At 40.7% G+C, this 22,163-nt stretch overlaps 1 protein-coding gene across 1 annotated transcript in view; it reads left to right on the top strand.

Moving 5' to 3' along the window:
* Positions 1–22,163, top strand: part of LOC309552573 (uncharacterized protein) — a gene marked incomplete at both ends in the record, with an annotated part of 487,483 nt that overhangs the window by 280,557 nt on the left and 184,763 nt on the right. Inside the window, 4 exons of the mRNA XM_082253522.1 lie at positions 1,422–1,478; positions 11,401–11,472; positions 14,943–15,014; positions 17,050–17,085. Of these exons, the coding sequence (XP_082109648.1) occupies positions 1,422–1,478; positions 11,401–11,472; positions 14,943–15,014; positions 17,050–17,085 (237 nt within the window). The remainder of the gene's footprint in view (positions 1–1,421; positions 1,479–11,400; positions 11,473–14,942; positions 15,015–17,049; positions 17,086–22,163) is intronic.

The raw sequence follows: 22,163 nt of genomic DNA on the forward strand, positions 1-22,163 counted from the left end.
ACGTAATTTTCCATGGGAGTTTTGCCATGGATCCCCCTCCGGCATGCCACAGTCCAGGCGTTAGTCCCCTTGAAACAACTTTTCCATCACTAATGTGGCCAGAAAGAGTCCCTGTGGGTTTTAAAATTCGCCTGCCTATTGAAGTCTATGGCGGTTCACAATGTTCGCCGGTTCGCGAACATTTGCCAAAGTTCGCGTTCGCCGTTCGCGAACATTAAATTTTATGTTCGCGACATCACTACTTCTGTGTTCTAATGCAGTCGTTGGTGTGAAGGTGCCTTAAAACTCATAAAATTTATTTTATGTTTCTGTCTTTATAATTTCATTGTTTTTACATAACTGGCTTTGTTTACCTTCAAACCCATTCAGACATAATTAATGAATGTGAAGGAATTCAAAGCCATCCATACCTTCAGAGGCTGCTGTCAGATCTGCTAATGGCTTCTATATACAGTTGTTCTGCCAGATCTGGATTTTTCAGGGTTTGCTCTCCGGCCTTCAATCTACAATTTCTGCTGCCAGTGTGGGAAGGAGTTGGGGGGGGGGGGGGGTATAGAAGATTAATGAAGAAATATGCGGGTGGGGGGGGCCCAGAAAAGTCATGAGCTGTCAGTACATCTGTACGCAGAAGCCGGCACCTGTGTTTACAGGATACAGGATCACTGCACTGATGAGAGGGAGGAGCTCGAGGGAGAGAGAGCACAGCCCTGCCTTCTCCTGGCTGGACACTTCTGCACTCAGCTGTGTGGACTGTGTTCTCCTCTTTCCTGCTAGTGCAGGTCCTGTATTCCTGTGAACATCACTGCCGGCTTCTGAATACAAAACTTACAGGAAGGAGGAGGGGAGAGAGAACACAGCAGGCACCTACTGCTCGGTCTCTTCTCCTCTTCTCTCCTCGCCACTCCCAACACTGGACTGATAGAGTAGTGATGCCGCCGTCACTACTCCTCTCAGCCTCATAGCAGAAGGAAGGCGCCCCCATCTCCAAAGTAAACCATTGTGCCCATGGCACCTGCTCCTCCAGCCCATCCCTTGTCCTGGCCCTGTTATCACGGGTTTAGGAACCACTACATTTCTTTTTGCAGCATAGAAATACAGTAAGTATAGATATTAATACTGTCATTTGTTTTCTCTTCAACTTAGCATTGTGCAGTATTTAGGTTCAGCCTATCAATTCTAATATATTGCACAGCCCTGTAGTTATTTACTAAGATAATTGTGAATACTGTTGAAAACTGCTATCTTTAACAGAATTATAAATACTCAAAACATAATGTGTACTTTATTTTTATAATGCTTTGTTCATATGAGAAAGATAGAGTGCGAGAGAGAGAGAGAAAGACAGAGGTAAATACAAAAGTGAGGTATATATGGGCAACATCTTTAATGGCATACTACCTTGTGTATCTCTGTTTGTTTAGGGTGACCCGATGACAATATTTGGAACTCCAGGCTACAAAGGAAGTAAAGGAGAGTCGGTTAGTAACTCTAAATCTAACATTGGTCAAGCACAGTTAAATAAATTTGCAAGCAAAGTGATCAGTTGAAACATTTATGTATTGTACATCTGTATGTGTTTTAGTACATCTGCACCATGGAGATTCTACATTCTTGACTATTTCTCCTCCACTCTGTTTTACACATGAACAATGCAAAGAGATGTCCATTTCAAATTAAATCATCCCATATTTCTCCATTAAATTGTATATTTTTATTTCTGTTAGCTAACTCTAGCCAATGGGGAATGCAGGCATAAAAGAAGTGGAAATGGAAGTGGGCAAAGTGGATTTCTATCATCTATTGATGGAGGCAGGGATGTAGTAATTCTTGGACATATGGTTTATGTGTAACTGTCTTCAGAAGGTGGCTACTGGCAAACAGAAAAAAACTGCCTCATATCATTTCACCCCTAACCATCCAGCCTCCGTTTTTTGCTAATGTCCTAGTTTTGGATACTTTCTTTTCAGCTCTGCTGAGGAAAAATGTATCCCTTATTTATTTTGCTTCTTATCCACCAATGTGTTTTTTGATAAGTCTGTTTGAGCTACTATAGCTATCCAGATCAGCTAATCTACAGCATAGCCTTGTAGACTGTACTTGGACCCCCCGAATATAGACTGTAGGTCTTTCCTGGATTGTGACCTTTGGGCAATGGGCTCTGTTTGTGGTGCTCTCTGAACCTTGTATTAGTTAGATTTACCGTATATACTCGAGTATAAGCCGACCCGAATATAAGCCGAGACCCCTACTTTTGCCACAAAAAAGTGGGAAAACTTATTGACTCGAGTATAAGCCTAGGGTGGGAAATGCTGCAGCTACTGGACCCAACTGGACCACCACGAGACACAAAATAGGGGCTGCGGGCATGGTACAGGAGATGGCGCAGGTCATAGTACAGGCATTGCACAGGTCATGGTAAGGGCATGGCACAGGTCAGGGCACAGGGGATGGTACAGGCATGGCACAGGTGAAGGTATAGGCATGGCACAGGTCATGGTACATGCATGTTACAGGTCATGGTACAGGCATGGCACAGGTCACAGTACAGGCATGGCACAGGTCACGGTACAGGCATGGCACAGGTCACGGTACAGGCATGGCACAGGTCACGGTACAGGCATGGCACAGGTCATGGTACAGGCATGGCACAGGTGATGGTATAGGCATAGTACAGGTGATGGTATAGGCATGGCACAGTAAGTACAGGCATGGCACAGTAATTACAGGCATGGCACAGTATGTACAGGCATGGCACAGTATGTATAGGCATGGCACAGTAGGTATAGGCATGGCACAGAAATTACAGGCATGGCACAGTATGTACAGGCATGGCACAGTATGTATAGGCATGGCACAGTATGTATAGGCATGGCACAGTAGGTATAGGCATGGCACAGTAGGTATAGGCATGGCACAGTAATTACAGGCATGGCACAGTATGTATAGGCATGGCACAGTATGTATAGGCATGGCACAGTAGGTATAGGCATGGCACAGTAGGTATAGGCATGGCACAGTAATTACAGGCATGGCACAGGAGATGCAGTGCTGCGGGCATGGTACAGGAGAATGTACTGTACCATGCCCGCAGCACTGCATGAGGAAATACAGGGGCTGCGGAGGCATCTCACTTACCTGTCGGTGAGGCGCCGTCTTCGATTTAAAAATCGCGCCACCCGGCGCCGCCATACGTCACCGCAAATGCGCCACCGATGCTCGGGAAAAGCCGAACACGTTCGGCTATTTCCGGGCATGCGGCACATGCGCAGTGACACGTCGGCGCCGAGCGGCGCCATTTTTAAAAAGACACTCCAGTCAGTGACTCGAGTATAAGCCGAGGGGTGCATTTTCAGCATGAAAAAACGTGCTGAAAAACTCGGCTTATACTCGAGTATATACGGTATGTTAGTTAGCCACAATGCACTTTCCGGGTTCAGAGCCATGCCACAACCTCTGGTGAGACCCAGTTTCTGAAGACTTTATCTGTGGGAAAGCCCGTGGACTAGGCAAAGATGTTCTGGAATGTGACCTTTGGGCACTGGGCTCTACATTATGGTGCTTTCTGAAACTGTGGTACTGTAGGGTTGATTTACTAAAGGTAAATAGTCTGTGCACTGCAAGTGCACCAACAAGTGCAGTTGCTCTAGTTCTGAGGGGAACATGCAAGGAAATAAAAAAACTGAATTTTTGCTTGCATATGAATGGATGATAGAAATCAGCAGAGTTTCCCCTTATTTCAGAGCTTCCCCTCAGATCTAGAGCAACCACACTTGAAGTGCACTTGAAGTGTATTTTCAGTATATTTTCATTTAGTAAATCAACCTCCCTGTTAGTAAGCAACAGAGCTCTGCCTATTTTTAGAGCACTGATGCAATCTCTAGTGTCTCCCTCTGTAAGCATTCCTCAGAATGTGAAACAGATATCTTGGTAAGTAATATCTGTGCAATAAACTTAGCATGTGGTGCTTTTATGGCCGTGTGCACTGACTTATAACCTGCTGAGTGCTATTCTAGAACAGTGGTAGAACCTTAGGTTTATCCCAGTCCTTTACAATTTCCTATGTAAATTTTACCTTTGGAAATGTTGAAGGCTTCCTAATGTGTTTCCTTCTGATGCTGCACTCCACGTTGTGGCACCTCCAAGACATGTGTGTCTTGAATCAGTTAGCCAAGGAATGCTCTCCTAATTTCCAAGTGGTACTATTACCTCTGATATGAATAAATCAATAAAAGTGATATCGATCTTAAATACAACACTGTAGTATTAAATTATAAAAAAAAATACACATACATTAAATATATATATATATATATATATATATATATATATATATATATATATATATATATTGTGACAGGAAGTCAGATAAATCTATGGGTGTTGTCACAGACAGGAGATACATTTCTGCCTTGTTTAGACAATTCACCAATTACTATCAGGCATCGGCTGCGGAGGAATCCAGAAAGGTTTAAGGACATTGGAAAGCTTCAGCTATTCAGAATGAGGAAATTAAGGCCTCTATAAGTTATCCAGCGGATAACTACTGTTTGCTGCCTCCTGAGGCTTTTTGCGTTAAGGAGAGCAGTGAGCTGAGAGAGACTTCTGAAGGTGAGGTGGTGTTGACTTTTTCTGTGTGAAAGGAAAACAAATGGACTATTGGTTTTCTGCTGTATGACCAGCAGTGTCTGCCCAGCAGTAGGTTGGGACAGACTCCATAGGTAGGTTCCTGTGTTGTGAAGGTAGACGCCCCAAGTGGCCAGGGTTTATTTTATGTTTGTTTGATTTATGTTGTTTGGATGCTTGCACTTGTTTCCAGCAAATTGGAAGAATAAACCATAGACCGTTGTTTTTTGAACCACTCCTCGGCTGTCTCTCTGTGTAGCGAACCCACCCAAGGGGTCACCCACACCCGCTACCGAGCTAACCCCTAACAATATATATATATATATATGTATATATATATATATATATATATATATATATATATTGTTAGGGGTTAGCTCGGTAGTGGGTGTGGGTGACCCATTGGGTGGGTTCGCTACACAGAGAGACAGCTGAGGAGTATATATATATATATATATACACACTATATTACCAAAAGTATTGGGACACCTGCCTTTACATGCACATTAACTTTAATGGCATCCCAGTCTTAGTCTGTATGAGTTCAACATTTCAACATTGAGTTGGCCCACCCTTTGCAACTATAACAGCTTTAACTCTTCTGGGAAGGCTGTCCACAAGGTTTAGGAGTGTGTCTATGGAAATGCTTGACCATTCTTCCAGAAGCGCATTTGTGAAGTCAGGCACTGATGTTGGACAAGAAGGCCTGGCTTGCATTCTCTGCTCTAATTCATTCCAAAGATGTTCTATCAGGTTGAGGTCAGGACTCTGTGCAGACCAGTCAAGTGCCTCCATCTTGCTTTGTGCACTGTTTCAAATAATTTGGTGGAGGGGGGATTATGGTGTGGGGTCTTTTTTTAGGGAATGGGCTTGGCCCCTTAGTTCCAGTGAGAGGAACTTTTAGGGCATCAGCATACCAAGACATTTTGGACAATTTCATGCTCCCAACTTTGTGGGAACAGTTTGGGGATGGCCCCTTCCTGTTTCAACATGACTGCACACCATTGCACAAAGCAAGGTCCATAAAGACATGGACAGTGAGTTTGGGGTCGAGGAACTTCTGTTGTGACACAAAAAAGCAATAGACTTGTGACACAATAAAGCAGCAGTGGTATTAGGGTTTTAATCTGGACAGATAGCACGGATTTGGGGTTGTCTAGTTTATTAAGAAGTTTTAACACCCTACTTCTGATATGCCTGGTCTCTGTTAACACCCTAGATGTCCGATTGACATCTATAATTTTTTCTTTATACATCTAGCCCTGCTATTTGATTTTTCTTCAGTCCTTATACTAAGCCAATTAATTGCAGAAGGTGGTTTCCCTATCCTTATTTGTGGTATAGTTCCTGTGTGTTCCAATCTCTGAACACTTGCTCTGTTATAAGATATCGGTTTAGGGTTAAACACATTTGATATGTGACTTTTTTTCTCTGGATTATGTTTTAAGTACAGATTTGGTACATATAAAGCCTCCTATCCAGTTTCCTGAGATGATGCTTCCACCTTTGAGTCCTTAGTGCTGACATCACTTGCATCATAGAGCACTTCGCACATGCACTCTCTTTTTCTCAACTCTGAGGAAAGGGTCTGAACAGGTGAAAGAATATTTTTTGCTTGATAGGAGACTAACGGACATCTCCTAACCTTAGTGAATAAAGTCTTAGGGACTACACAGATACTTAGGTAGAATTCTTTAATTCTTGAAACCATGTCTGAATAGAGCCCGTCTTTTTAAAAGAGTTCCTCTACCTCAAATCACGACCCCTTAAGTTTAAAAGGGCTCTCTTCTTGAGCTGTGATGGCCTCTAAGTTGGTGTTTTGCATGTCAGTCATCTCTGTCTATATGCATTCAGCATATTATTCAGTTGTCCTTTCAGGGTCTGTTAGACAATGCTTTTAATAGTTGCATGCCTAAACCTTCTGGGAATAACTTCACTCTAGAAAATCTGTTGGTGATGTAGAGCAACCATTTACCAGTGGGTTCTTTTTTTCCTCATTATATTCAGTCTCTTAGATATTTTTCTTTTTAATTTGAATGCTCAGGTTTCACTTGCAGCTTCTACCCTTTAACCAGGTATCTATTCATTCGCACTTTTCTTTATTTTCTGTACCCTTGTGTACATAATCCTGAATTACTTATACACTTCTCTCATGGAACTTTTGTTTTCCTAGGTTGTCTGGAGCCTATCTTTGGGTATATTCCCCTTTTCTTACTATGCCATCCTTTGATATCAGGGTCATTGCACTCCTTGTGGTGCTTAAATCTTCTAAGGCCCGTCTCTCTCAAAGAGTCTTGTCAACCTTTATGGTTAATCTACATCTTCTTCTAACGGTTTTTCCTGAAAAAGAATTGCATTATATTGAGCTTCCTGGCTGGAAAAGTTTCCTTTTACTTTCCTACTATCTTAAAAACATTTTTCTATTTTATATATCAATTTCTCATATTGCTGGGTCTGATTTTAACACAGCTATTTTCCTGAGTCAGAGTGGAATCTCTACATTAGTCTGTCCGTCTTTTTAGGATAACTCCCACTACAGTTCATTAGACTGTGCTATACCCTTCTTTCCTAAGGTTGTTGAATTTTTGACCTGTCACTACTAAAGTCTACTCGCTACACTGAATAGCATTAGCGGTTTTATAGTATGCAAACTACATGAACTGTTCTCCCTGGGTTCCTAAACAAGAGCTTTTCATCATTATATAGTGATGGTTATTTTCCATATGCAATTTCTATTCCATTTTTTTATAAGGAAATATCCAGCTTGTTGATTCTGTCCTTACATAGAAGGTCAAGATATACCACTTTGCTACCTGACTAAAGAGTTTCCCTAGGTAGGAAACAATAAGTCAGCAGATCTTTACTGTAAAACTGATCCATTTTTTCTCCCTGAATATTTGTATTTATAATCAGACAGGTTCAATCAAGGTTATCACACCTTCTATTGGTGTGCGTTGGAAAGTCTAATTTTTTGTCCTTCCCAGCCTGAGGACCCTGTATGTTTATTTTTTATAACATTTCCACACTTAGTTCTTCCTTTGATATAAGTGTGTTGGTCTGCTTGCCCTTTCCATAAAATGGGTTTCAATTTCTACCCTTATTAGGACTATCTGGACTTTCTTTGTCTGTCTAACATTCTTTTCCCTGAGGGTAAAGGATTAGGTATCTCAGGCTTTATCTATCATTTCTGTTATTGACCACTTACATGTTGGTCTAAATTTAATTCACTTATTTTTTCCCTTTTTGGTGGTTGATTGTGGTCTTCCATGTTCTTGTGAGATCCCTTATTCTTTCAGACTACTGTTACCCATAGTGGTACCACCTGCAATACTCTGGAACACGTGATTCTTCTTAGTGCTTTTCCCTCTTTGTAGCATTTTTCAGTTTGCTTCCTCTTCTTTTCTTCTAGCCTTTGTCAGGCTTCCAAAACATGGGGCCAAGGTACTTCACAGAGATTCGGCTGATGAATGGAACAGCAGGGGAGAATATAGAAGGTGTGTATCTATAATAGAGGTGGTGGGCTATAAAGTAATCCTGTTACTTTGCCCTGAATGATCAAATTGATTTCTAAAAACCCCACAAGTCACTAGACTTCAGATTTCAATGACCTGAATGCAAATCCCTGTAAGCATTCTGGTGCCTGCTTTCTTTTTTTTTTTACAAAAGTTTTTATTAGAAAGTCAGATCAAGAAAAATTGACAAAGCTTATGCAACGCAAAGCAAACAATCAATGACAAATAACATCATACATAAGAGTATTACATAAACAATAAAGCATTAGAATCACAGATCCGGGAAAGTCAACTATGTGTATCAATGTCAGGGAATGTACATTACATCATATGGTTGGTAATGGTATACCCAACAGAGTCAAAATCATATGGGAAAAAAATTAAGCATTAAAAAATTAAAAAAAGGGGAAAACTCAACAGCCAGAAGGGTCCCAGAGATCCAATTTCCCACTGAAGGCAATCATGGTATTTAATGAGTGGAATATTTTTTCGGAGAGTCTCACACTCTCCATTCTGGATAGTACCTGAGACCATACCAGGCTGCTAGATCTCCAGTTTAAGGCAATCATCCAATGTATTGATGACATAAGAGTGTGAAACAGCCTGGACATGGGGGCAGGGACGTCCAGGACCCGAGAAAACAGTAGACATATCCCGGGGTTAATAGTAGCCTCAGAGTCTTTCAGTTTGTACAAAAACCTCCTGACTCTGTCCCATATAGGTTGAAGGTGATCGCAGCTCACCTGGTGCCTGGTGCCTGCTTTCAAGGTGAGGAGTGATGTAATTTGTTCAGTCTAACAAGAACCACTTGAACTCATGCATGTAGTTGTAGAAGGCATTACATGATAGTGTGTATACATTAGATTACATTTGTATACAGTCTGTGATTTTTACTCACACTTAAAAAAAAACATGCTGTTGTTCACATTCTGTCTAGCACATTTGAAAAAAGGCAAAAAATTGTAGAGAAACCATAATGAGAGAAATCCTATGTTGAACTAAAAGTCCCAAATGCAGGTTGAGAGTTGTAGCTCCATAAAGCAAATCGTTCTCTTCTCCCTGTCTCTAGTTTTGGGACTTTTGTGCCATATTGGTAAAATGAAATAATAGGATGGGAATCCACAACATGAGATATTTTTCCTAGGCCAACAAATATCTGTAAAAGGCCTTGGCAAGGCTTCCCATCTAAGTCTGCGACTTGTCATTTTAGAGCTCTATAAATCTGCCTGCTAGGCCTGGCAAAGCCATGTTTTTTTCTGGCTATTTTTATGAAGATAACCTCATTGTGTGATCTTCTCTTGTTTGTGCTGAGAAACCACAAACGTTTTTGCATAGAAACCATAAGAGATCCATACTTTCATACAGCATTTACCTCATATTCCTTGCATCTGGATTTGCTGAGCCTTCAACAATACGACTTATATTTTACAAGGAAAGTTTGTCCACTTATACAGCTTACAGCTGTCACACAATTTAAATGTTGTCAATAGTAATACTTCAGCAGAAAAACTCTTTTTGCATTATACCATTTTAAAGGAAAAGTGTTTCTTTCTATCCAGAAGTATTTTAAAGGGACTAATAGTGGAGACAAATGTAAAAGACAAACTTTAGAAAAATTAGATTAGGAGTATTTTATAGCAAATCTGAGCAAAAGCAGGAAAATCTATGGATCTTATATATGTCAATTGTTTTGTGTGCCAAAGGATTTGTAATTCTTTACAGCCAGTCTTGGAGGTTATAGCCAAACAGATACACAATAATTGAATTGTGCCCAAATAATAAACATAAAAATGCAAAAACAGGCAGGTTAAGTAATGTAAATTCCTGCCTGTTTGCCCTTTTTTAGGTTAGGCCTAAAGTCCAATTTAAGGTTAATCTCTGCTTAAAGTGTAAGTGCAAATGAAAACACAAGTAACATAACTTACGATCTGTAGGATATGTACCGCTTGCTGATGCCTCTTCTATTAGCTGAAATCCTCCCCTATCTATGGCCCTCCACATACCCCCCCCCCCCCCACAATCTTCTAGTGTGGCAAAGGTTTTTTGAACTAAGGGACTGTAACAGACTTTCTTGCCCAACTATGCCCTACCTTTCCACCCAGCACTGCCATTCATGAAAGCCGTACTACAGCATCTATGAATGAAACACAATCTATGAAAGGAGGAGGTGGACCTATCAATCATTCACACATCCTTTCTTCCTAGATCACTTTCCAATCATAAAAGCTGTAATATGTTTTCTCTAAATGAAACAGCTGGGCAGAAAGGACAGGCATACCTGCGCACTCTTAATGAGAGACTTTGACAGCCTCTTAGTTGTATTAGAAGGGGCATGAGCACAAGGGACACATCTTACTGACTGTTCTTTTTTTTATCTTGACTGTACTTAGGCTTTAAAATATTTTTTACATAATTAATTTCTCTCATTTTTTTACTTACTTATTTACTCCTAGGCTGAACAAAGTCCCTTTTTTTTTCCCTGTGACACCATCACAGGGGTTACTGATGTCTTTAGTCTGCCTAAGCTATGTGTCAGGATCAGACTGGCCTGCATCGCTTCTTTCAGATGTAGCATGCCCTCTTGTATCACTTATTATGCTCTGACTGGCAAGGAGCTAGAGGGATTTTAGCAGTGACAACACTGATGACTCTACTCCTCAGCGCGCATAGTGACACAGCCTTATTCGGCTGCTAAGGGGTGGAAACACTGCAAATAATTCACAGCAGGCTCTTCAGCATTGTCGCCCACATGGAAAAAGTTTCATGGACTGCCAGAATCAACAAGATTTGCTAAGTGCAATTTTGCACTTTTTTCAAATCTGGGAACATTTGCAGTATAGCCAACTATGTTTTGAAATGTTGTCAAGTGAGTTGGCTAGTTCACACCAGATGCAGTCCAGTGTATTTTTATTCTGCATTAAAAATGCAAGAACAGTGTTTAACATGGATTCCAATTCTCCCAGTCTACACTAGTGCAGTGCATTCCAGTGCAGTCAAAAAAAGTAGAACATATTGCATTTTTTTGTATGAAATGCATCTGAAACATGGCAAAATGCATAAAAAAAAAAAAAAAACTCAAACACATATGTCTCCAATTGTCTTTAATTGAGATGAAGAAAAAAAAAAAAAAAGATGGGAAAAAGCGCATTGAAGCACTTCACAAATGCACTGGAATGCATTAAAAAGCACATCCAGAAACACATCCAGAATGCAGAAATAGTGGTGTGAACGAGCCCTTAATAATCAAACATTTCTCTTAACATAGGGTGACAGAGGCCACCCTGGCTTTGATGGAGACAAAGGAGAAAAGGGAGAAGATGGACCACCTGGAGAGAAAGTAAGTGTACTCCAACTATATTACCTCTTAGTTAAAACTTAATCAAATCTAAAACTCACAAACGATTTGCAAACATCAAAAAACAATAGACACTACTCTGTACTTTACTACTAGGTCGTACTGGACCTTTTGACTGCCTTTGATTACAGTTGACCACCCCCTCCTCCTCAAATCACTCCACTCCTTTGGTCTCCGTGATTGTGCTCTTGTTTGGCTCTCATCCTACCTATCCCACTGCACCTTCAGTGTCACTTACAATTCCACTTCCTCCCCTCCTCTTCCTTTTTCTGTCAGGGTCCCCCAAGGTTCTGTTCTTGAACCTCTCCTATTCTCGATCTACACCTCCTCCCAAGGCTTTCAATATAATTTTTACGCTGACGACTCCCAAATCTATCTATCTACCCCTCAACTCACATCAGTCTCCATACGCATCACTAATTTACTAACTGACATATCAGTCTGAATGTCACACCACTTCCTCAAACTCAACCTGTTCAAAACTAAACTTATAATATTTCCTCCCCCATGCATAGGTGTAGTCCTGGACTCTGAACTCTCTTTTGGGCCCCACATTCAATTACTTTCCAAATCTTGCCACCTCAACTTCTGCAGCATTTCTAAAATACGCCCCTTCCTACACAATGACACCACAAAACTCCTTATCCACTCCCTTGTCTATCTCTCACCTGGACTACTGTAACTCCCTCCTCATTGGCTTACCTCTGCCCCCTGCTACATTACTAACCTGGTCTCAAAATACCAACCAAACCGTTCTCGTCCTTCCACCCAAGACCTCCAGCTCTTTAGTTCCCTTGTCACATCCTCCCATGCTTGCCTCCAGGACTTCTCCCGAGCCTCTCCCATGCTTTGGAATTCCCTACTCGAAACTGTCTGACTATCTCCAACTCTATCCACTTTTAGGTGATCCCTGAAAACTTTTCTCTTCAGAGAAGCCTATGCTGCCCACACCTAACAGCTGTGCTTTTATTTTCTACACCAGCTCCCCCCTCCCCCCCTCCCAGTTATTACCTTTTGTATCACTTGACCCTCCCTTACAGATTGTAAGCTCGAATGAGAAGGTCGCTCTGATTCCCCCTGTAATTGTACTGTCCGCCCTCATGTTGCAAAGTGCTGCACAAACAGTTGGTGCTATATAAATCCTGTATTATAATAATGATAGTTAAAAGGAATACAGGCATAAAAAAAAAAAAAAAAACGCTGAATGCCTGTATAAGCATAGTTTAATAAACTCAGTGTGCATGGTGCCTAAAAGATCATGCCTAGGGGCGGCTCTGTGAAGAAAGAAAAAGATGAGATTGAAAATGGGGGGGGGGGGATGGGGGTGTCGGGTGGTGTAAGAAAACAGGTAGGCAAGAGAGGGGGTAAATCCAAGTGACAACCACTAGCAAAGCATCTTGTCTCCATGCTGATGAGGACAAAGATCCTTGGTTGACAATGTCTGTGAACATAGGGTTTATCAGAATTTGGAAGATTCCTATAACCATATGGGGGGAGCCCAGATACTATTCCCGTCATGTGAACTAAAACATGTAAACAGTAAAAAAAAAACACAAAAACAGTTTTTGATAAATTCTTTATTAAAAAAAAAAAAGTCCCACAATGAACACTGTCAATGACATCATCCAGTAATGTACGTCAAAACATAATGCATGCCAAGTGCCAACCCACTGAAAAAAATTGCTGAGACACGCCTGGTTCATTCACTTGCCACATTGAATGACACGTTCGGTGGATGACAGCTGTTAAATACAAGGGGGCAGGGTCTTGACCTCATATGACATCACTGACCTCATATGACATGACCATATGTGGTCAGTAACGTCGCTGGAACCTGTGACATCCTTCACAAAATGTGGCCATGTACATACTGAATATATGGTCAATGATCTCACCTAAGAGACCCCACCTCCTTGTATATAACAGCCATTATCGACTGTCATTCAGCAGGCAAGAAAACAGATTCTGATAATCCCTTCACCCGCAGACTCCCACACCCACTGGGCCATGGTTGTGGGAAAGAGACTCATGTCCTCATCAACATAGGTACCCTCATATTGAGTGCATGTTGCCTGCTATGGGTCCGGGGGGGAGGCATACCCTGTCCCTACCCATGTTTCCGCTGACATCCGATGCCCCATAGACATGCATGGTCAGACTGTTCAGATCCGCCAAAAAAACAGTCCGCCTGTGTGAAAGGGGCCTAAGAAGGCACATGGACTCCCATCACCGAGCCCAGTGGGAGCAACGTTGTCAGAACCCACAAAGCCACACTCCAGGCTCTCACCGTCCAGCCTCTTCTCTCTCCTCACAATTGTCCTCCACTCCACCTTCCATCATGCCGTCCTCACGTTTTTCTAGAAAAAGGCAGGCTTCCATGGCCCAAATGTTCGAGGGTAAAAAAATTATGACGCCGGATAACCCTGTTGCCCAACGGTTGACCGCTGGCTTGTCGGAACTGATAGCCTGTCAGATGCTATTTTTTTTATAATTGTATTTTATTTGACAACCCCTTGTCTATTGCCCCAGAAAGTGGACATTTTTAACTGACAGATTTGGCTCCCATTGATTTCCATGGAGTTGGGTTTGGCATTCGAACTAGTGGTCGACTGATATTGTTTTTTTATTGCCGATACCGATATTCTGGTCATCGCATATCGGTATCGGCCGATATCTGCTGATGTTTTCGGACATTTAAAAAAATGTTTTTTTATTTTTTTATTTTTTTTTACACAGGTACTCTTGAGGAGGGATCTTGGGGGTCCAAACCCCTCCTCTGCACTTAAAAGCATTCAAAACACCAAGTTTGGCTGTTTTGAATGCTGTCATTTTTTTTAATCTGGCGCCAAGTCATGACATCACTTCCGGGTTTTTACATGGAGACCAGATCAGAGCCAAATGTGGCTTTGATCGGGTCTTCGGCGGCCGTGCAGGTAGGATGCCCAGGTCTCCCGGTGGGACGGGAGACCCGGCCGAGCCTCCAAAGGTGGCGGGAGGGGGGATGTCCCCTCCTGCTCCTTGTAATGACAGCCTAACGGCTTCTTAGCCGCATCGGTTGTCATTACAAGACAGCCGACCGTCGGCTATGGAGGCCGGTACCGGGTTGATGCCTCTAGCTGCAGGCATCACCCTGGTACATCACTTTCCCGAAATATCGGCAATATCGGTAATCTCAGGAGCTGATTCCGATATATACAGGAAAGTGCAGATCGGCCTTCGATATATCGGCTTTGCTGATAATCGGTCGATCCCTAATTCGAACTTCTTTGAATTATCCAGATTTCTGCTCAAACCAAAAACAGAGCACTCATCCTTGCCAGGATTGTAGTAAGATACATGCGGTATTTTAACAACAGTCTTTATTTTACTTAATAATAATTTGAGTTAAAATAAAATAAATCCTAACAATTTATTTATATAAAATTGATCCTAACATTTTCATTGATTTTCAGGGTGTGAAAGGTGAAGCAGGCTCTAAAGGATCTATGGGACTATTTGGAGCACGTGGCCCTGTAGGACAAAAGGTAGAGAACTTTTTTACACAATGGATAAAAAATATTAAGGCCGCTATTTATATTGTTATATCAATGAAGAAGAAACAAAGACCACCAAACAAGCAAAAAATATATGTCACTCAACATAATTGTTATACACATTAAAAAGCCTAAATCCACCAAGATGGAAGCATAATTCAAACTCCATTAATTATATCATCTCATGGTAATTTTCTCCTAATATATTTTGTTTTCAGATAAAGATTTTGCTTGGATGCCTAATTGTTATTTGTTTCGGGAAATAGACATTTAACATTTGCAAAGCTAAATATATAAAGAATGTAGTTAAAGCAGATCATCCATCCCAGTAAATTAAACCCATGAAGCAATAACTCATATCTTAATTTTTATAAATTGACTTTCACAGTCTAAACACAATCAAACAGATAACGTGCAAATATAACATAATATACTGTATGTGCAATATATTAAACTGATTAAAGAAGTAATAACCTCAGTGATTAAACAATCCCTTTTCTGTGGGAGAAAAAAAAGCAAATAATGCATGGTAATGAAATAACTGCCTTTGTGAATTGAAACAAATATGTAAAAATCACATTTTGTCACAGCAATTAAAGGTATGTTTATGATCAATGTAACACAAAAACAAGGACCCCTTAGCATAGTTTATTAAGTTAGTACTTCCTAATACTATGTATTTCAGAAATAGTACCAGCTCTCAGAATTTCAGAAGGATTCTTTCAAACATTTTGCTAGATAACCCATAGGGTAATAGATGCATTCTGGCATCTCCTATTTAGGTGTCAATAAGCATTCTTGTTCTTAGACTACAATGTTCATATTCTTGTGACTCTTTCAGCTGTGGTGTGCTGCATAATTCTAGAAATTTATGTAGTGAAAGGAAGATATTGGTTTCTACAGAGACTGATAGAGAGCACTACATTGGATGTAGTGTTCAGTACTCTCCTATCAGTGGGAAAAATAGTTCTTTTTGCCATACATGTATCATAAGAAGAATTGCTATGATTAATTATTACACCCAATAGGTTGGAGAACACGTATGAATTAAAAGGGAATCTATGGACAAAGTAATGTCTATGGCACAGCAAACATTTATTTAAAAGAAAGCAACAACTGGCAATGTTTATAAAGTATGTTGAACAGTATGCAATATTATGCAGTTAAAGTATTGCTACAATTACTTATTCATTCTAAGTGTGTTGCACAAACTTAACTTAAAGAGATGGGGAGAGAGAGAGAGAATACTGAAGTGTTAACACCACTGCCAACTTTTTTTTAGTTTATTTTTTTAGTTGTTTTTTTATTTTTTTTTTGTCTGTAGCTCATTGGGGAGGTTTCCTTTCATCTCCTGTCCCCATGATGTAACAGAAAAAAACAATATCGCCCTTTTTAAAATATGCCCAACAGTCGCACCAACTATACAGTAACATTTTAAGAGTGAGACGTGTTAGGCCCTGTTTGGGTATGGGCACTTTAAATTACTTTATCTATCACTTTTCTTACATATAGTTATTTGAGTGGGATACTGATTGTCAAGGTAAGTTGGCTTTGAATCTGGTCTACATTATGTGAGCAAATAGTGCATAGATGGGCAGAGGTTGGCACAGTTGGAAAGCTGGGCTTTAGGGAGCAATTATTGTCTGCAGTGCCTTACAATATAGAGCCAAAGCCCTTATATAGCATGAAGGGGACTGGTTTGTCTTCTATTGTCCACAATCTGACTGCATCTTTAGATGTGGATGCTTTGGGACCAGTTATATGAGTCAAAAGGGTGACACCATCGGTTGTGTCCTTGGGTTATGCAGTTTCTCTGTCAATTTGCCATTTACAGACTACTTTATGGCACTATGTTTGTGATTACAATTGGGTTGAATAAAATGTATGTTTTTAGCCTGTGGTTTTTGGTGCTCTGGTAGGCGCATTCCCGTTCATGTTACTGTATATCCAGTGACGTAACAGGACAGAAGAGGATGACCCCCTCATAGCCCACTGCTGACTTTTATTATCTTCTTTCTTGCAACAGGGTGAACCAGGGGAACCTGGACTGCCTGGAGATGCAGTAAGTAAACAAATTACTCATGTCTGAGGTTTTATTCATAAATCAATTTAGCACAGCTAAACAGACATTTTCTTTGTTGTCATAGTAAATTAACTCTGCTTATATTGAAACCCATAAGGGGCCCGCACATGTAGGATGTTTTCAGCTGAATACAAATGATCATGAAGCACATGTGTAAGCAAAGTTTACAGCAGGCAACCCTGGGACACCAATGAACATTATAGAAAATTTTATTGAATTGTTGTTGTAGTATTTGATTTTAAATAATTTTTGCTATTACCAACATATTTATCATTATATACTTATATATGCATTTGTAGCTTTTTCTCTTTAGTGGATATTTGTATTTCCACTGGTCAGGCTTCCGTACCTATAAATGCTGAAATAAATTGCCTGATTTACTAAAGAAGTTGAGAATGCTCGGATAATACATTGTGTAAATATGTTTATACTTCAGTTATCCAGTCATGCAGATAAATAAGTAAGGCAGACCATACAATTACATTTTCTTTATTTAGTCAGCAAGTTAAGGAAAAAAAAGGACTAGATTCCCCCAACCAGAAACTCGGTGTGGATGGGAAATCCTTCCCACCAAGCTATTGTATTCTGACAGCAGGGAAACTTTCCCATCATCAGAATATACTGATCAGTGCTGCCTGCTACAGGTGGCAGCATCGATCGATTAGGAAAAACCCAACAGGGTGGTTGTGCAGAAGTTGATCGGTAGACCAACTTCTGTACAAACACCCTGCCCATACATGAATAGAAATGTATCAAGTCCCAGCTGAACCAGCCAAATGTAATCCATGTATGCCTGACTGTAACAGCAGTTTGCTTTTCTCATGATTGTATAATTGAATTAATAATCACAATTTATTATGTGAATATTCTCAACTCTGAAAAGGGTTCTGTTCCGAAACAAAACAGCAACCAGTCTGTGAATAGGTTCAAATTACATAAAAGTACACTGACATATCACATGAGTATGTGCACTCAAACAAAGAAAGAGCCAATCAACGGGGGGGAGGGGGGGAGGGACACAAAAAAAGAATTATAAAATTGTAAATATGAATTATAATGTAAAAAATAACATAAACTAAATACATGAATCGAATACCAGATCTGAAAGTCAATGCAACACAGACCTAAAGACAGGAGATTAATAATGCACTGTACAATACAGTGCACTGGAATAAATACATCAAAATACAATAAAAAATATATATATGTACAGTACACACACATATATATATATATATATATATATATATATATATATATAAATAAATATAAATAATGTATTATACTGATAATGGTGACCTTAAAAATAGAGTAAGATAAAATAAAATAAAATAGAATATACAAATCTGGTATACACGCATCGGAATGAACAAAAGTGGTGCTAGATGTGTGCCAGGCACCATTGTCAACTGAATTGTTGGCTGCGTCCCTGGAAAGTGAGTGACTGTTGAACATGAGGGAAACATTTTTATTATTATCTTTGCTGTTATCTTGGACCACCGAAAATAACAATGGGCATTCGGAAAGGGGGAACGTGTGTAGATTTTGCTAGAGAAACAGAATTTTGCCAGAACAGAATGTATACACCCCAAAAAGGATTTGGGGGGCAGAAAGTTACACCAGGTTGTGGGTCTTAAGCTCCTCATTGAGGCCCTTTGGTGTCAAACAACCCAGGGTAAAGATCCAATAGCTTTCACGCCTACACCATGACGATTGGCCATAGACTCTACGTCAATATCTTCACAGAGACCCTCAGAATATAATTCTTCTAAAGCATTCAAAATGGAAGAGTCAGTGTTGGACAAAGAAGGGTTAGTAGTAGTGGATCCTATATAATCATTATCGACTGATTCTGTCTTGAGTGTGTAGTATCTTACATTGCCAGTGCCGAGAGGATGAAATGGTATCTTTATTTTATAAATTAAAACACGTATTGGAAAAAGAAACAATACAATGGTGGAATATTTTAATCCTACACAAGTATTTAGAAGTGTCCCTAGGGTCCCTAGAGGGTTGAGGATTACCAAATTGTGTGAATTTTTTAGAGGATGATTTAAAAGCAGAGTGGATAGGTCACCTCAGAGAATGTAATAAATCATGGCCTAACCTTATTGTACAACAAAGGGAAAAAATCATTGTCAAAATCCAGGCAGAGATTAAGAGCATACAAGATTAATTATGTTTCTATACTGACATCAATAATTTTGATGATTGGGATAACAGAGTGAATGAACAGATGTTGAGTTTTGAAACAGAACTCATCAGCAAAAAATCAGCAAGTTTGAAAGGGATAGGCTGGATTACCTGCACGGGCGAGAATTCAATTGGAAACATAGCAATAAGCAAAATAGACTACATGTCACGTACCTGATCCGAGACCGAGATGCAGAGAGGGCTCCCCTTGCAGCTGAGTGCGGCACACCCCTGGGGTTGAGACAGAGGGTGTAGCACCCACAGAAGCACTGGTTGCCGGCAGGGTCCTGATGGTAGACAGTCGGTCTCTAGCAGAGTGCTGGGCAGGAATACACCAGACAATCCAAGGAGGAACCAGGAACAACCAGGCAGTAGGTGTAAGACCGGCCGGGGGTCAAACACAGGGCTCGGCAGGAAGCTGCAACAGGTGCAAGCCAAAGATATAGCAGGAAGGCCCGGAGCAGAAAAGTCAGTGGGAAAGCTGAGATCAGGTACTGGAGGGCAGATAGACAGGAAGCAAGTCCATGGGCCAAGCCGAGGCCAGATAACAGAAGAGCCAAACTGGAGCAGGGATGGTCAGACAAAGCCAAGGGTCAAAGCCAGGAGAGAGAGCAGACAGGTCAGGAACAACGGGTCAAACTGGAATCCAGGAAGTAGCAAATGCTCAGGACACATAAGGAGCTGAAGACAATCCAGCAATTTGATGGGCTGAGCAGGGCCCTTTTATAGGCCAGTGAATGAGTCTATGGCCTGAGTCCATTGCGGCCATGGGAAGTACTGGCGAAGTTGCCAGTTGTAGCACAGCCATTTCTCTGACAATGAGTCTATGCCCTGAGTCCATTGCGGCCATTGGAAGTACTGGCGGAGTTGCCAGTTGCAGCACGGCCATTTCTCTGACACTACAACACCCTAATATTGAACAAGAAGCAATCACTAGACCTCGCACTAAACATCATAGGTCTGATACTGAACACATGAACAGGCAGAATCATGATAAACATTACAATCAGAATCGCAATCAATACAAATCCAAAAAACACTTTAGTCAGAAGAAATGGAAGCATTGGAATCAAAAGAGGAATGCAAATTCTCATACTAATGACAGCCATAGAGAGACCAACCATCGTCCCTCTCATAGATCACATAACAATAACACCTATCATTCCAATACTAATATATTGATTTCTCAGAACAGTTCCCCTTTCACACACTCCACATCAGGATCTGAGCCCTATGTCAATTCCCCAATTCTGGACACCAGCAGAATGACAACCCATCGATAGTGTACAAAAATGAAGGGGCCTCCAACATCACAGCCCCTACATCTCTAGCATCCACTTCTGGATTACAGCCTAATAACATACACAACTATTCCTTCTCCTCTTCTCTTTAGAGGCTATGTAGGCGTGAAAGCTATTGGATCTTTACCCTGGGTTGTTTGACACCAAAGGGCCTCAATGAGGAGCTTGAGACCCACAACCTGGTGTAACTTTCCACCCCCAAATTCTTTTTGGGGTGTATACATTTTGTTCTGGGTTTTTCTTAAAAAATCTACATACACCCCCCCCCCTTCCGGTTGCCCATTGTTATTGTAGGTGGTCCTTGATAACAACAATTATAATAATAAAAATATTTTTTTTTTCTCATGTTCAACAGTCGCTCACTTTCCAGGGACAGCAGCCAACAATTCAGTTGACCATGGTGCCTGGCACAAATCTACCACCGCTTTTGTTCATTCAAATGCGTGTATACCAGATTTGTACATTTATTCTATTTTGTTATTTTTATTTTATCTCATGTCAGTGTGCACTCGTGTTCGCACTTGTTTTATACGCATGAGCATTTATGCAGTTCACGCATATGTTTCATTTATATCTACATTTATATTTGTATACCATTGTACATATAAGTGCAATTATGTATGGTTGCCTTTTCCTCATCCAAAAAGCACTTATACACACACTCATCAGCATATGATGGCTATATATATATATATATATATATATATATATATATATATATATATATATATATATATATATATATATATATATAGTTATTTGCCGTCATATTGTTTTAAAACCTTTTTTTTCTGTGGCATACTTTCAGGGATTGCCCTTTAACGTTTGGGTATTTTTGGCGAGGTGCTGAGAGTTTGCGTGGCTAGATGGCTTCCACCCCCCCCCCTTTTTTTAAGCTGAAGAAGTAGTATCCCTTTCGGGAAGCTTGGCACTACACTTCTGGGGCCACTGTAGTTTGTTATTATTAATTTTCCTGTAGGGAGGGTGTGTATCCACACGGCTGTTCCGCCCCTCTACACCCCCTCCCATTGGCTCCACTTTCCAGAGGTCATGTTTGGCATGCTCCAGATATAGGAAGTGGCAGCGTGGAACGCACAGCGTGAGTCCCAGACTGTGTACTTTTATGGCGCAGTTGCAGCTACAGGGACCCGCTTACATAGCCCCTCTACAGCCAGCATAATTGGTGATAGACAGCAACCATGAGTAAGCCATCTTTTTTTGTATGTGCTATTGTTATCTGATGGGATTGGCAAGCTCCTATTTACCCCCTTCCCCCTTTCCCCATTTTTTTTTTATTTCATGTAAAACTTGACATCATTCATTTAATGTACAATAGTTTGGTCCACTTCTATACCACTTTTATTCCCACCACTTCGGAGTGGGGCTCCATGATCGTGTGACAAGGTGCATATTATATAATAAATGTGTCAATGCAACATGGTAGACTGGCTCTGAGGAAGAGGGAACCTTTCCTTGAAAGGCATCAGCCATTTGGAGGATCCCCCCGGCATGCTGGACAATGTCCTGATGTCCTGGTTGCTCTGTGTCCATTGTGGACTGGAT

The sequence above is a fragment of the Pelophylax lessonae genome (genome assembly GCF_965119305.1).
Source record: "Pelophylax lessonae genome assembly, chromosome: 4".
Lineage (NCBI taxonomy): Eukaryota > Metazoa > Chordata > Amphibia > Anura > Ranidae > Pelophylax > Pelophylax lessonae.